At 39.2% G+C, this 14,289-nt stretch overlaps 1 protein-coding gene across 1 annotated transcript in view; it reads left to right on the top strand.

The window, feature by feature from the left end:
• The window catches only part of CFAP43 (cilia and flagella associated protein 43), a 130,102-nt gene extending 116,100 nt beyond the window's left edge, over nt 1-14,002 (top strand). Inside the window, exons 35-38 of the mRNA XM_073620531.1 lie at nt 213-377; nt 3,902-3,982; nt 6,002-6,152; nt 8,458-14,002. Of these exons, the coding sequence (XP_073476632.1) occupies nt 213-377; nt 3,902-3,982; nt 6,002-6,152; nt 8,458-8,630 (570 nt within the window). The 3' untranslated portion in view covers nt 8,631-14,002. The remainder of the gene's footprint in view (nt 1-212; nt 378-3,901; nt 3,983-6,001; nt 6,153-8,457) is intronic.
• The last annotated feature ends 287 nt before the right edge of the window (nt 14,003-14,289 follow it).

Here is a 14,289-nt window from a genome sequence, read left to right as displayed (position 1 = left end):
AATTCCTTTCCGTTTGTATGCAAGACAAGTTTGGGCCAACGCCCTTCGGACAAAAGTCCATGGTTTTGTTGGCCAACAAGCTGATCGTGTGTACGAGGCTTAAGAGTTAGCAAAAGCAACTTCTAAGTACAACTTGCATATACACAGGATGATCATATAACAGTAACGTTGCACTGTTAAATTTTATTCTACTGTCCCATGCATTTACCTAGGGCCTGGGAGAACAGAAAATCGCTATCATGGTGGAGAGCAAAGATTTTCGTAAAGGAATCTTTCAGCTTGAGTGGGAACACAAGAAGATCCAAATGGAGATGGAAGACTTGAAAAAGAAATCCAGGGACATTACGATGCTCCGCGTGACTAAAGACATTCAGATCGTATGACACTTTGCAAATACTTTATATTAGGATTCATTAAAACATAACTCAAGCAAGAATCTTTGTGAGGCCTGGTTCACACCTATGCATTTTTTATTGAGTTTTCAGTGTTGCAGAATTACACTACAGTCCATTTAACATGGTTTCCTATGGGTCACGTTCACATCTGTGTATTTTATAGAAAGGGCCACAGACTTTTTTCTGGTTTTTGGTTTCATGGACTTCAGAGGATCAAAAATTTGTATTGAAATATGCAAAATGCACCTGCAATATGCAAACTGCAACCTGCACAAGTGTGAATCAGTCCTAAATATTTAATTTGGTTAGTTAAACAGTCAAATGTAATTTTATCCGTGTTTTGTGGAGAATTGTATTGTGTTAAATAGTATTTTAGGCCTGATTCACACCTATGCAGGTTGCAGTTTGCATATTTCAGGTGCATTTTGCGTTTTTCAATACACGTTTTTGATCCACTGAAGTCTATGGAACCAAAAACCAGAAAAAAGTCCCTGACCCTTTCCATAAAATGCACAGATGTGAACTACATCCATAGGAAACCATGTTAAATAGACTGTAGTGTGTTTCTGCAAAACTGAAAATGCACAAAAAAATGCATAGGTGTGAACCAGGCCTAAGGCTCGATTCACACCTATGCATGTTGCTTTTGAGCGTTTTTGGAGGTTTTTTTTTCATGCTTGCCGCGTTTTTGAGCCGCGTTTTTGCCGCGTTTTAGCGGCGTTTTTGCCGCGTTTTTGCCGCGATTTGCGTTTTGCGTTTTTTTTTTTTTTTTTCATTTTTTTTTACAGTCTTACAAAAAAATTACCAAAAAAAAAAAAATAAAAAAAAAAAAAAAAAAAAACGGCAAAAACGCACCAAAAACGCACCAAAAACGCATCAAAAACGCTGCAAAAAAGGTGCACTTGCGTTTTTGATGCTTGTCCATTGAAAACCATTACATGCAAAACGCTGCATTTTGCATGAGAAAAAGTCCCCGACCCTTTCCAAAAACGCGGAGATACAAAAAAGCATTGATGTGAACATGTTCCATAGGAACCCATGTTAAAAAATTCCCGTGCATTTCTGCAAAATGCAAAATGCATCAAAAAACGCGCTAGTGTGAATGGGGCCTTAGGGTGTGATGCATCCATTAATACAGAAAGTTTGGAGTTTTAAATGATACCCTTTATTAGCTTAAGGCTCGATTCACACCTATGCATGTTGCTTTTGAGCGTTTTTGGAGGTTTTTTTTTCATGCTTGCCACGTTTTTGAGCAGTGTTTTTGCCGCGTTTTGCGTTTTTTTTTTTTTTTACAGTTTTTTTTACAGTCTAAAAAAAAATAAAAAATAAAAAAAACGGTAAAAACGCATCAAAAACGCTGCAAAAACGCTGCAAAAATGGTGCACTTGCGTTTTTGATGCTTGTCCATTGAATTCTATTACATGCAAAACGCTGCATTTTGCATGAAAAAAAGTCCCTGACCCTTTCCAAAAATGCAGAGATACAAAAAGGCATTGATGTGAACATGTTCCATAGGAACCCATGTTAAAAAATTCCCATGCATTTCTGCAAAATGCATCAAAAAACGCGCTAGTGTGAATGGAGCCTTAGTTATTAAGGATGCAAGTTCTCAGGATAACTTAGATCCCTCTTCAGCCTTTATATAATTTTGAATATTTTTCTGAAACCCACATAATCATATACAGATTTACAAGAAGGAACAGCTATTAAAAAAAAATTAAGCACCCATTCACACTAGGAACTGCATGTTAATCACACAGGTTCACGCTGCGTGTTCTGTGCAGTGAAATTTGAGCCCATTCATTTTGAATGGACTGAAATCGCACTGCACCGCAGCAAAAGTAATGCATACACTACTTTTGGAAACACACTGCAACCGGATTGCATGGTACATTTGTGCCATGTAATCCGCTGCGGGCAAACACAATGCATTTTCAACCTTTATTTTGGGTGTCATTAACTTTGCTCTGAAACCCGCTGCTGATCACAAGGGCAGTGCGATTTGTTGTGGTGCAGGAAACCGACACCAAATGTAGGCTGGCAATGCTTACCACCGTCCTAGAAAATATGAACTGCCTGACTGTCCTGCCAGTGTTGTGGCTTAAAGCCACAGACAGCCAAGGAACTATTAAAGAGGAACTGCAGTCTGTTCACATAATTTGTAATAAAAACATCTTTACCATTCTGAAGCTTCCCTCCAACCACGTTGTATATTATTTTATACATACTGTGATTCTGTACTTGCCAAATATGCTGCAGAAATCTCCCTCCACTGAGTCTGGCTGCAATCATTTTAACTGTGGGCAGCTGAAGCTGCTGCCTATTCACTTCCTGGATTTACACAGAGGCACACCTCCAGCTCTGCAGCTCTCATTGACCCTCTTATCACTCACCCCCCCTCCCTTCCTGGCAAACTCTCACGAGAGTGAAAGAGAGAGCTGTGCATGATGTCATAAGCCTAAGCTAATGACCAGACAAGAAACAGGAAGTGGGCTGTAGAAGGTATTTACTGGCAGAAAAATAATGTTTTACTATCCAAAGTTAAAACAACAACAAGGGCAAAAGATTTAATAGATGGAAAGTTGAAAAAGTTCCACTTTAATTTCAGAGGCAGGTCATCAATGGCAGCTGGACCTGCTGGGTCAGATGACAATGAGTATGGCTGTGTTAGCCATAAGCTTTCAGTGTGGCCAATCACTAGGTTTATTCACATGCTGATCATTATTTATTGTATTTATTAAGTTCAGGGCTAAAAAAACAAAACTTAAAAAATATAGAATTTAGTCATTTAAATATGTAATATTTCTCATTCATATTTGCATTCTTAGCCAGCAGGTGGAGCTCCATGCCCCATTTTGCACATTTGCAAGGCTAAACCTAACTGCTTTGTTGAAGCAGAAGCCTTCTTCTACAGCTCAATACCTCGGTGGTACAATGAATAATGTGAATGCTTTATCATAAATCAAAAAAGTGATTTATCCCTCTCCATGCCTGCCTGCTCTTTCCAATGCAGTTTTAACAATAGAAAGTCAGTTTGAAGCAGCTTCTGCTAAGCTTTCTTTTTAGGAAATCCATATTGCTTTACAATGCTCTCTGTAGGTAATGTGTACTTGGAAATTGAACCAAAACAAAACAATAGGCGTGAGTCTGCACTAAATGGGGCAAAACCAACCAGCTGCATGCAAATAAGTATAGATATATAGTATACTTGAAGAAAATTAAAAAAAAATAAAAAATGCAGCGCTTGGAAAATTATAACGTGTAAAATAAATGTGTCCTACAATAAGTACACATATAATGTAAATACAAATCAACAAACTCTATGAGGCATTATTTTTCCAGCATAGGTCTGCAGCAAGGAAAGCAAGCATTTGATTGTTTTTTTACAAACATTTCTATCACATCTGTAACATAAATATAATAGATGGAACAAGTAAAACAGCCATAAAACTTTTATTGTACATTGTCTATTCATTTAACTGATATTTCTTTTTCTCATTACGTAGTTTCTCAATGAATCCAATTATGACAAGCGTGTATCTAACCAGATCCAGGTCCTAGAAGAGACTATCAATGTCCAAGAAAAAGTATGTTTAAAAGGCTAAGTATTTTTTTTTTATTAATCATTATGTAGAAGCTGTCATCTGGGCTAAACAAGTCCGGATGAATGCAACTAACTACTACTAGCTGTACCACAAGCTGGCTAAATGAAAGTAGACTGCAAAAACACACAGGAAGGCGCAAACATCTTGCGCATTACCATAGACAAGTTTATTACATCCATCAGGACAAAACCCTCTGAGGAAGGTTTCTCCCCCCGAAACGCATCAGTCATCCAGTGGTTTTTGTCCTGGTACAGGTTACATTGCGTTCTGCTAAAGCTTTATGCTTACTGTTTTTATCCGCTTGTGAGTATCCATTTGCCTTGGTGGATATAATAAACTTGTCTATGATAATGCATGAGGTGTTTGCATACTTGTGTGGTTTTGCAGTTTATTGAAGATTTCCCAGTCTGAGGAGGGCTGCACCCCTATGAGCAATTGCGCATTGACGCATTGGGAAAGAGAAAATCCCTGGATTTAGCACTGGAGTGTCTAGTCTGAAGACGCTCTGCTCTCCAGCAGATAACAAGCTGGTACATAGGTTCCTGTGGACTTGTTTGGTATTTGTTGAGTGGTTCTTGGACCCCAGCAGTCTGTAATGGGAGTGCGAGAATTGATTTGTAAAGTGATAATCACGGTGGTCTCTACTAGCCTCATGTTACATGTTCCCAATTTCTCACTGTCCTCTGGAGCATGTGTCCAGATCGCAACCAGTCTGTAGCATGTCCACAGTCTTTGACCACCATTTCCTCTTGCATATATGTATTCTTTGACTGTGCTATCTAGTAATACATTATGTATATAGTAGTACATTATGTGCATCACTCATAATGTCAGGGGCCACAGTTAGGCCTCTTATACCTTGAAAATTCACAATTGTAAACACACATACCTAACCCGACCTTTTACAGTTAAAGCAGACCTCCAGTTATTTTCTGACCCCCAACTCTATGAATAAAACACAATGATTAAAACCTACAAAAAAAAAAAAAAAAAGGTAAAAGAAATAAGTAAAAATACTTAAAGAGGGAATCCACCCAAAAAAAAAATATTAAAAGCCAGCAGCTACAAATACTGCAGCTGCTGACTTTTAATACATGGCCACTTACCTGTCCCAGGGTCCAGCGATGTCGGCAGCCGACGCTGATAAATCGGTCGACTCTCAGCAGCTGCCGCCATCCTAGGTGAGGGAATCAGGAAGTGAAGCGTTGCGGCTTCACTTCCCGGTTCCCTACGCGCTGCGCGTCGTAACTGGTCCCTGCTATCTCCTGGGACCTGTGTGTTTCCCAGGAGACAGCGTGGAGGGACAGGAAGAGGCATAGACTCCCGTGAGAGTCTATGCCGGAAGTGGGTGCAAATACCCGTCTTAGACAGGTATCTGCACCCCCCTCTCCCCTGAAAGGTGGCAAATGTGACACCGGAGGGGGGGAGGGTTCCGAAAAGCGGAAGTTCAATTTTTGTGTGGAACTCCGCTTTAAATTGAACCTCAGCTTCCAGCACTTCCTGTGGACACCAGCGATGGTATTGTCCCTCGCCATTGCCGCCTGGGAAAGCTGACTTCTCAAAATCTCTTGAGAATGCACAGTGCAGGAGTTCACTCTTAAGGGATTTCAGGCAGCAAGCATTTGTCTAATTTTTAACTTATGATGCAATACTGGGGGGGGATTTACTAAAACTGAAGCGTGAAAAATTTTGTGCAGCTTTGCATAGACACCAATCAGCTTCCAGGTTTTATTGTCAAAGCTTAGTTGAACAAGCTTAAGTTAGAAGCTGATTGGCTACTGTGCACAGCTGCACCAGATTCTGAGTGCTCCCGTTTAGTAAATCTTCCCCCAATGAGTTAGAATTCTGAAGCATACAAAATACATGAATGTCAACCAAATGGCAACAAAACAGGTTTACCGTATCGGTTTTGTTCCACCAGCAGTGTGAAAACCCCAATTAAATGCTAATATATATTCACAGATGTGTGGAAAGCTAAAACGCACTTTTTTTGTTTTGCAGCAACATGAGAAAAATGTAAAGCACTACAGAAAAACTCTTGAGGATTTAGAGAAATATATTAGGAAAATGGAAGCAGATGAAGAGCTGGATACAGAACTGCAGGATGTACTTGTCTCTTTCTCTGAAAGGAAACACATCTATGATGTAGTTGGTAAGTTCTGATGTATGGAAGTAAAGGAAACCTGTATTACCATATGTAGGCTGCCAGTGCCCAAATAAAATTGACATCCTTTTTTCCCCACAAATAGGTCTTCTTCTTTTGGTGGTATTTGATCACTTCTGTGGTTTTTATTTTTTGCGCTATAAACAAAAAAGACCGACAATTTTGTAAAAAAAAAAAAATATTTTTTACTTTCTATTATAATACATATCCAGGAAAAAAATGTAAAAAAACAAATTTCTTCATCAATTTAGGCCAATATGTATTCTTCTACATATTTTTGGTAAAAAAAAATCCCAATAAGCGTTTATTGATTGGTTTGCGCAAAAGTTATAGCGTCTACAAAATAGGGGATATATTTATGGCATTTTTATTATTATAAACAGCAAAGTGCAGCGCTAATATAATATATGAAAAATAAAAAATGAATCTCAGCAAGTGACATAAAAATAATCAGTGAACAAACATATAACAATTCAATCAATAATGAAAAAAACTTGAATCACAAGTGCATGTGAAAAAAAATTTTAAATATAAAAAGAAGTCCAAGAGTTCTTGACATATCCACAAATAAATAAAGAACACCCATCCAGGAAGAAATGTGACAAAGGTGCCTATAAATGATCCACCAAAACGTGTGTGAGTAGAATCTGCTTACCGAATGGCGATGACTGCTATTACAGCAGTCTCGCCCAGCATAGGGATTATGGTCTCCCAAAACCAGGGATGCAATTCGGGATGAGTGGTTCTAACAATCCATAAAAACCGGAAATACAAAAGAGAACACTTCCATAGCGCAATATTGTATAATAAAAGGATTTAATAATAAAAAGGAATCACACTTACAATATTGCAGGAGATATGCAGCATGTAAAGTAACAAGCAGAGCGGCGGCGTCTCCGTGTACCGCGATTCACTTCCTGTGTTCAAAGCCCATTCGAGAACGTGATGACGTCACCGTCGCACCGGGAGGAGCTTGCGACGGTGACGTCATCACGTTCTCGAATGGGCTTTGAACACAGGAAGTGAATCGCGGTACACGGAGACGCTGCCGCTCTGCTTGTTACTTTACATGCTGCATATCTCCTGCAATATTGTAAGTGTGATTCCTTTTTATTATTAAATCCTTTTATTATACAATATTGCGCTATGGAAGTGTTCTCTTTTGTATTTCCGGTTTTTATGGATTGTTAGAACCACTCATCCCGAATTGCATCCCTGGTTTTGGGAGACCATAATCCCTATGCTGGGCGAGACTGCTGTAATAGCAGTCATCGCCATTCGGTAAGCAGATTCTACTCACACACGTTTTGGTGGATCATTTATAGGCACCTTTGTCACATTTCTTCCTGGATGGGTGTTCTTTATTTATTTGTGGATATGTCAAGAACTCTTGGACTTCTTTTTATATTTTAAATTTTTTTTCACATGCACTTGTGATTCAAGTTTTTTTCATTATTGATTGAATTGTTATATGTTTGTTCACTGATTATTTTTATGTCACTTGCTGAGATTCATTTTTTATTTTTCATATATTATATTAGCGCTGCACTTTGCTGTTTATTATACTTTTGAAAGTCAGATACTGGACTTTATAGGGTGCTGGCAGCTTATTTCACTCACTTTCACTTTTTAATCTGAGCGCAGCTTTTACCCGATTTGGGTTCTTTTTTTTACATTTTTATTATTATCATTATTATTATTATTACTAGTAATGGCGGTGATCAGTGATTTTTAGTAGGACTGTGACATTGCAGTGGACAGATCGGAAACTTTTGACACTTTTTTGGGACCATTGACATTTATACAGCGATCAGTTCTATAAAAATGCACTGATTACTGTATAAATAACACTGTCAGGGAAGGGGTTAACACTAGGGGGCAATCAAGGGGTTAAATGTGTTCCCTGGGAGGTGTTTCTAACTGTGGGGGGAGTGGACTGCCTTGGAGTACAGAGAGATCGTGATTCAGCTTAGCTGAAACACGATCTCTCACTTTTCCTCTCTGACAGATCAGGGATGTGCTTTGTTTACATCGGCACACCGCTGATCCGTTTCTCCTGTGAACAAGCGGCGGGTCGCGGCATTGGCTCCCACTGTGCCCAATCATAGCAGGAGCGGGGCGCCGGCGCTCCCTAAACCGCGTGCATGAAATCATGTACAGGCATGTGATTTTGCACCCTGCCACAGTAAATGTACGTGGGGCGGTCTGGAAGCGGTTAAAGAAATGAAGCAATGTATGCACAATCAATACATAAATGATATTCATGACTAATGGTTTTTGATATTTTCTTCAGGGCTAGAGCAAAGTGCCGAGAAGAGTGCAAGACAGAGATACGTAGACATTTTGCAGCGCCGGAAGTTAGCAGATCTTGTAAAGGCGCAAGCTCATGAGATCGCCATACAACGCGCTGATCTTGATCGTCTGAGGATGAAAACCTTCCCAGCGTTAATGCAAATGGAGTACTAGGCTTTACCATCCCAAGATTACCCAAATCAATATTCTATCTTTAATTTGTATTTATTTTGTCTGGTTGGCTTGCTCATTTCACCTGATGTGGTGCAGAACAGTTTATGAATAAATAAATAATTATTATTATCTTGTGTAAGAAAGGGTTTTCTTTGGAACGTGGTATCAGTACCTTAAAGCCCAACTCCAGCAAAAGTCCTCTCTTGCAGAGGAGCTGTGCCTGCACTGCAAGGATTAAATGCTTAGTTAGTCTAGGGCAGGGATCTCCAAACTACGGCCCTCCAGCTGTTGCAGAACTACACGTCCCATGAGGCATTGTAAAACTCTACCATTCACAGACATGACTAGACATGATGGGAATTTTAGTTCCTGAACAACTAGGGGAGCTGTAGTTTGGAGACCCCTTGTCTAGGGGATGTTAAAAGTGATCCTCCACTCTATGATAAATGCCAATTTTTTTTTTTGGGGGGGGGACAGTGCACCCACAGCCACCCCCCCGGTCGGTCAGGTCACCCACACCACCCCCCACCCCCTCCGGTCCAGTCGGTCGGGTCATCCGCACAACCCCCCGGTCGGTTACGAGCCCGTCATTTACCCCATCTATGGCACGGGCTGCGCTTCCCTCCGGGTGACAGACGGCTGCTTCTCCGGCGTCTGCTCCTCGAAATCACGGCAACTTCCGCCGTGCGTCTCCTCCCACCTCCTAGGCCAATTGGAGCACTTCTCCTTTCCTGATTGGCCGGGAGGAGAATCAGGAAGACAATAGTGAATATTCATTCGTTATTGTCACAACAACCCCGAGCCTACCCTTTTTTGAAGCCTAGAGCCTCTGACTCTAATCATGTGCTTAAAAAAAACCCAAAAAACCTTGATTGGAATCCATGCGTCCAGCACCCCGCATGTAGATTAGGGGGCCGGACGCAGGGATGGGGGGGGCAGCGTCCATGCACCCTGCATTACAGGCCGCCACTGCCCCTAAACATAAACAGCAGTTAATGTAAATGTGAACTCTCACCTTGTAAAACAACCCATTCAGTTTAAAATAGAAACAAAAGGCAAAACATTTGTGTATCTATCTATCTATCTATCTATCTATCTATCTATCTATCTATCTATCTATCTATCTAAATTATAAATACATTTTTTTCCCTTTTATATAAGCGATCACATACCCTCTGTTCTCAGCTTCTCAGCTGCCTAGGGAGCTCAGAGAGTTAGGAGAGGAGAAACAGCGGCACACTGGTCTTTCATGCGATTGGCTGTGCAGGGAGCCATGTCAGCACATGTCTGATCATTGGATTTGCTCCCAGTACAGCCAGAAAACTAACCATGCTGTGCTCTCATGCCTAGTGTGGTCAGTTTGTAATAGCAATGCAGAGGGACTGGCAGGAACACCAGGGAGTTCACACAAAGGAAGCAATACAAAGAGAACAGGAGATTTTTTCATACAAGTACATGATACAGCAGGCACAATGTGAAATGTTGGGTTTACATATTCTTTAACCTTTTTTTTATGCATTATTTATTTATGTTTTCAATATAAAAACAGAATATACAAAACACAGAAAATAAAATTACAGAGGAAAAAAAGGAAAAAATATACACCAAAGATTGTTGCCTGAAAAAAATATTCAAAATCTCCACCCAAAAAAAAGTAAACTACATCAGTAAAAATGTAAATTGATGCTAGTAATGATAAAAAGTATCACATTCTGTAATTCTACCTAGAAAAGCAACATGATATGATTTCCATAGTCTTATCGTTCTTCTTATGCCGCGTACACGCGGTCGGGCTTTCCGACGTAAAATGTTCGATCGGAGCTTGTTGTCGGAAATTTCGACCGTGTGTAGGCTCCATCGGACAGTTTCCATCGGAATTTCCATCGCACAAAATTTGAGATCTGGTTCTCAAATTTTCCGACATTAAAATCTGTTCGCGCAAATTCCGATCGCGTGTACACAATTCCGACGTACAAAGTGCCACGCATGCTCGGAATCAAGCAGAAGAGCCGCACTGGCTATTGAACTTCCTTTTTCTCGGCTTGTCATACGTGTTGTACGTCACCATGTTCTAGACTTTCGGAAATTCCCACAACTTTGTGTGACCGTGTGTATGCAAGACAAGTTTGAGACAACATCTGTCGGAAAAAATCCATGGATTTTGTTGTTGGAATGTCCGATCAATGTCCGATCGTGTGTACGGGGCATTAGTTTTAATAGTAATGGAATATAGTTTTTGGGAAATAAGAATTTTATGTCTGCGGTAAGATGGATCCCTAAGTAAGAAAGAGAGTCCATGGACCATGTAAAAGTTAATGAATTTCTAAGGGCACTAAATTGTGTTGTAGGTATATTTATCGAGATTCCAATGGATTTTGATATACTGACTGTTAATCCTGAGAGGGATGAGAAGTATTGTAGTGTTTTAAGTAAATTTGGTATTGAAGTGATAGGTTGGGTAATGAATAGGAGCTGCATCCTTGGTAGGTGAATTCTTGTTTAGGAGTTGTTATAAAGTGACTGAAATGTATGAAGAAATTCTCCCTTGAGCCCAAATGATTTTTAGGTAATTCGAAGGCTTTGTTGATATTTAGGTTCAAAAGTAGTGGTTCTTGGGATTTTATGTTTGCATCTTGGATTATATCAGTTGCTAAACGGATGTTGAAGGGATCCAAAGTTCCATCCAGGAATACATAGACTAGATCATTTTTCCTGGTGGATAGATAATAACCTCATAAACTTACATATATTCATCAAGAACTCTACATTCAACTCATTCGCATCCCTAAAAAACAAGATCTCACATATCAAACAATGAACATTGTCATTTCTTACAAATTAGGAATTTTTATAACACTCATTATTAAACAACAGTTATAGATCCCTCTACATTTTAAGAAATAATATGTTTAAACCCCTCCCCCCACCTCGCTATGGTTAAAAAGAATAGCCGATATACATGTTATGGAAAAAGGTATCGCAATTACGCAAGGTAAGGAGGAGAAATATAATAAAAAATGGAAACCATGGTCCCTTTTCGTACGCACCTGGGAATATGGCATTGCGCTTGTGGAGGGGGAGCAGGCAGGGTTTAATGGGGAGGGAAGAGAGAGAACCCAACTCTCCTTGTAGAAAAGCCCCCTTTTTCTTTTTTTTCTTTTTTTTTTATTCCTCTTTTTGTCTGATTTACTGAATATCCATTGAAAACAGAATCCATCTGTGTTAAGATACTTTTTTTTTTTGATATGCAAACAAATTTGTTTTGCCTATATGTATAAAAATTATTAAAATAAAATACAGAATTTAAAAAAAATAAAAAAAAAAATAAAGAGGAAGGAGGCTTATTTCAGAAATAAATGATAATTTAGTGAACTCCGACTCACAGGACAAAATGCTTTACGTGCAAAAATGGGAATCTGAATGCAATATATCCCTTTCTACTGACGAATGGAATAAGTGTATGATAAATCTGCGTAAATATACAAGATCACTCACAATAAGAGAAACAGCTACTAAATTCTTTATGAGATGGACTTATACACCCACCAAATTGCATGACATCTTCTCATCCATTTCACAAATGTGTTTCAGAGGATGTTTATCCCCGGGATCCTTCTCTCATATTTTCTGGGTCTGTGATAAAATCTCACATATTTGGTGCCAATTAGAAAATTTTGCATCAACAATCTCCAACTCTCATATTAAGCTCTCATTAACTAACTGTCTATTATTCACATCCATCCCAGGCATCTCTATCCCACATATGAGACTTATTCACACAATAATGTCCTGTACACACGGTCGGATTTTCCGACGGGAAATGTTTGATGGGAGCTTGATGTCGGAAATTCCGACCGTGTGTAGGCTCCATCGGACATTTTCCATCGGAATTTCCGTCACACAACACATACTAATTTCCTCTTTCATGGTATTAGATCTAATGCCCCGTACACACGATAGGATTTTCTGATGGGAAATGTTCGATGGGAGCTTGTTGTCGGAAATTCCATGTGTAGGCTCCATCGGAATTTCCGACACACAAAACTTGAGATCTGGATCTCAAATTTTCTGACAACAAAATCTGTTGTCGTAAATTCCGATGTACACAATTCCGACGCACAAAGTGCCACGCATGCTCGGAATCAAGCAGAAGAGCCGCACTGGCTATTGAACTTCATTTTTCTTGGCTCGTCGTACGTGTTGTATGTCACCGCGTTCTTGACGTTCGGATTTTCCGACAAGATTTGTGTGACCGTGTGTATGCAAGACAAGTTTGAGCCAACATCCGTCAAAAAAAAAAACATGGATGTTGTTGTCGGAATGTCCGATCGTGTGTGTACGCGGCCTAAGTGTGGCCACCCACTGGCTACTTACTCTTCACTGGAAATCCACGTTATTCCCTATTACTCAATTGAAAGCGATAGTGAACACAATCAATCTTATGGAAAAAAAATTCCATACATTATATAATACTTTACAGTTCTATGAGAAAAAATGGGATCCCCGGTTTAGACACACTGACATTCTTTTTCAACCCATAGATAATTAATCTCAAATTATCAAAAATTCCTGTTGAGAATTTATAATACAAATACTTTACAATTATAATATACCATTTATATGGTTAGGATTATTCCTTTATCAGTTATATTATCAGTTATTATTGTTATTATTATCATATTCCTTACAATATTGTATCAAAAAATGTTATTACTCATACAATTTCTTCTTATATTTTGTATTTATCTCCTTTATTGAAAAAAAATGTATTTCAATACAGTAATACCTCGGATTGCGAGAAACGCAGTTAACGAGCGTTTCGCAATACGAGCTATTATTTTTTTAAAAACCTGACTCGGTTTGCGAGCGTTGTCTCACAAAACAAGCAGGATTCCAGCCTCTGCGGCAGTGTGCAGTACCGCTTTTGGCCAGAGGTGCGGGGGCGTTGGTGACACTTGGAGCCGCTCAGATGCACTCAGAGGCACTGGATGCACAAAGGAGACACTCGGAAATACTCCGTTCCCGAGTGTTTCTGAGCCTTTCCGAGTGTATCCGAGTGGCTCGGAGCAGTTTCCGAGTGTTTCAGAGTGCACCCCCCCACCTCTGGCCACATGCGGTACTGCATACAATAGAAGTCACTGTGGAAGGAATTATCTGAGTTTCCATTGACTTCTATGGGGAAACTCGCTTTGATATACGAGTGCTTTGGATTACAAGCATTATTCTGGAATGAATTATGCTCGTAATCCAAGGTAACACTATAATCCCTATACTACATGTATACAATGTATTTTCCACTGTATTTTTAATGTACAATGTTATCTTGTACCACTATATTTTTATAAATAAAAAGTTTGTATACAAAAAAAAAATCACATTTAAGGGGTCACAAGTCAGTGTAATAAAGAGAGAAAGGGGTCAATTCACTAAGTGATAAATACTACATTATTTGAGTTAATAACTCATGCGGTATTTATCTCAAAAGTATTCAATTCACTAAAAACATGCGTTATATACCAAATGCGTTAACTATTTATGTTTTGTGTCATTTATTACTTACATTTAGGATTATTTTTGCCATTGTTTTTTTGCAATTTTTTTTTACATGCTAACACTGCACCAGAGGGAAGATAGTTCTGTAAATAAATGCACAATAATG

Source organism: Aquarana catesbeiana, linkage group LG03 (assembly GCF_042186555.1).
Source record: "Aquarana catesbeiana isolate 2022-GZ linkage group LG03, ASM4218655v1, whole genome shotgun sequence".
In the NCBI taxonomy this organism is placed as follows: Eukaryota; Metazoa; Chordata; class Amphibia; order Anura; family Ranidae; genus Aquarana; species Aquarana catesbeiana.
The sequence above is the reverse complement of the archived record's forward strand: the minus strand, read 5'-3'. Positions and strand labels throughout refer to the sequence as shown.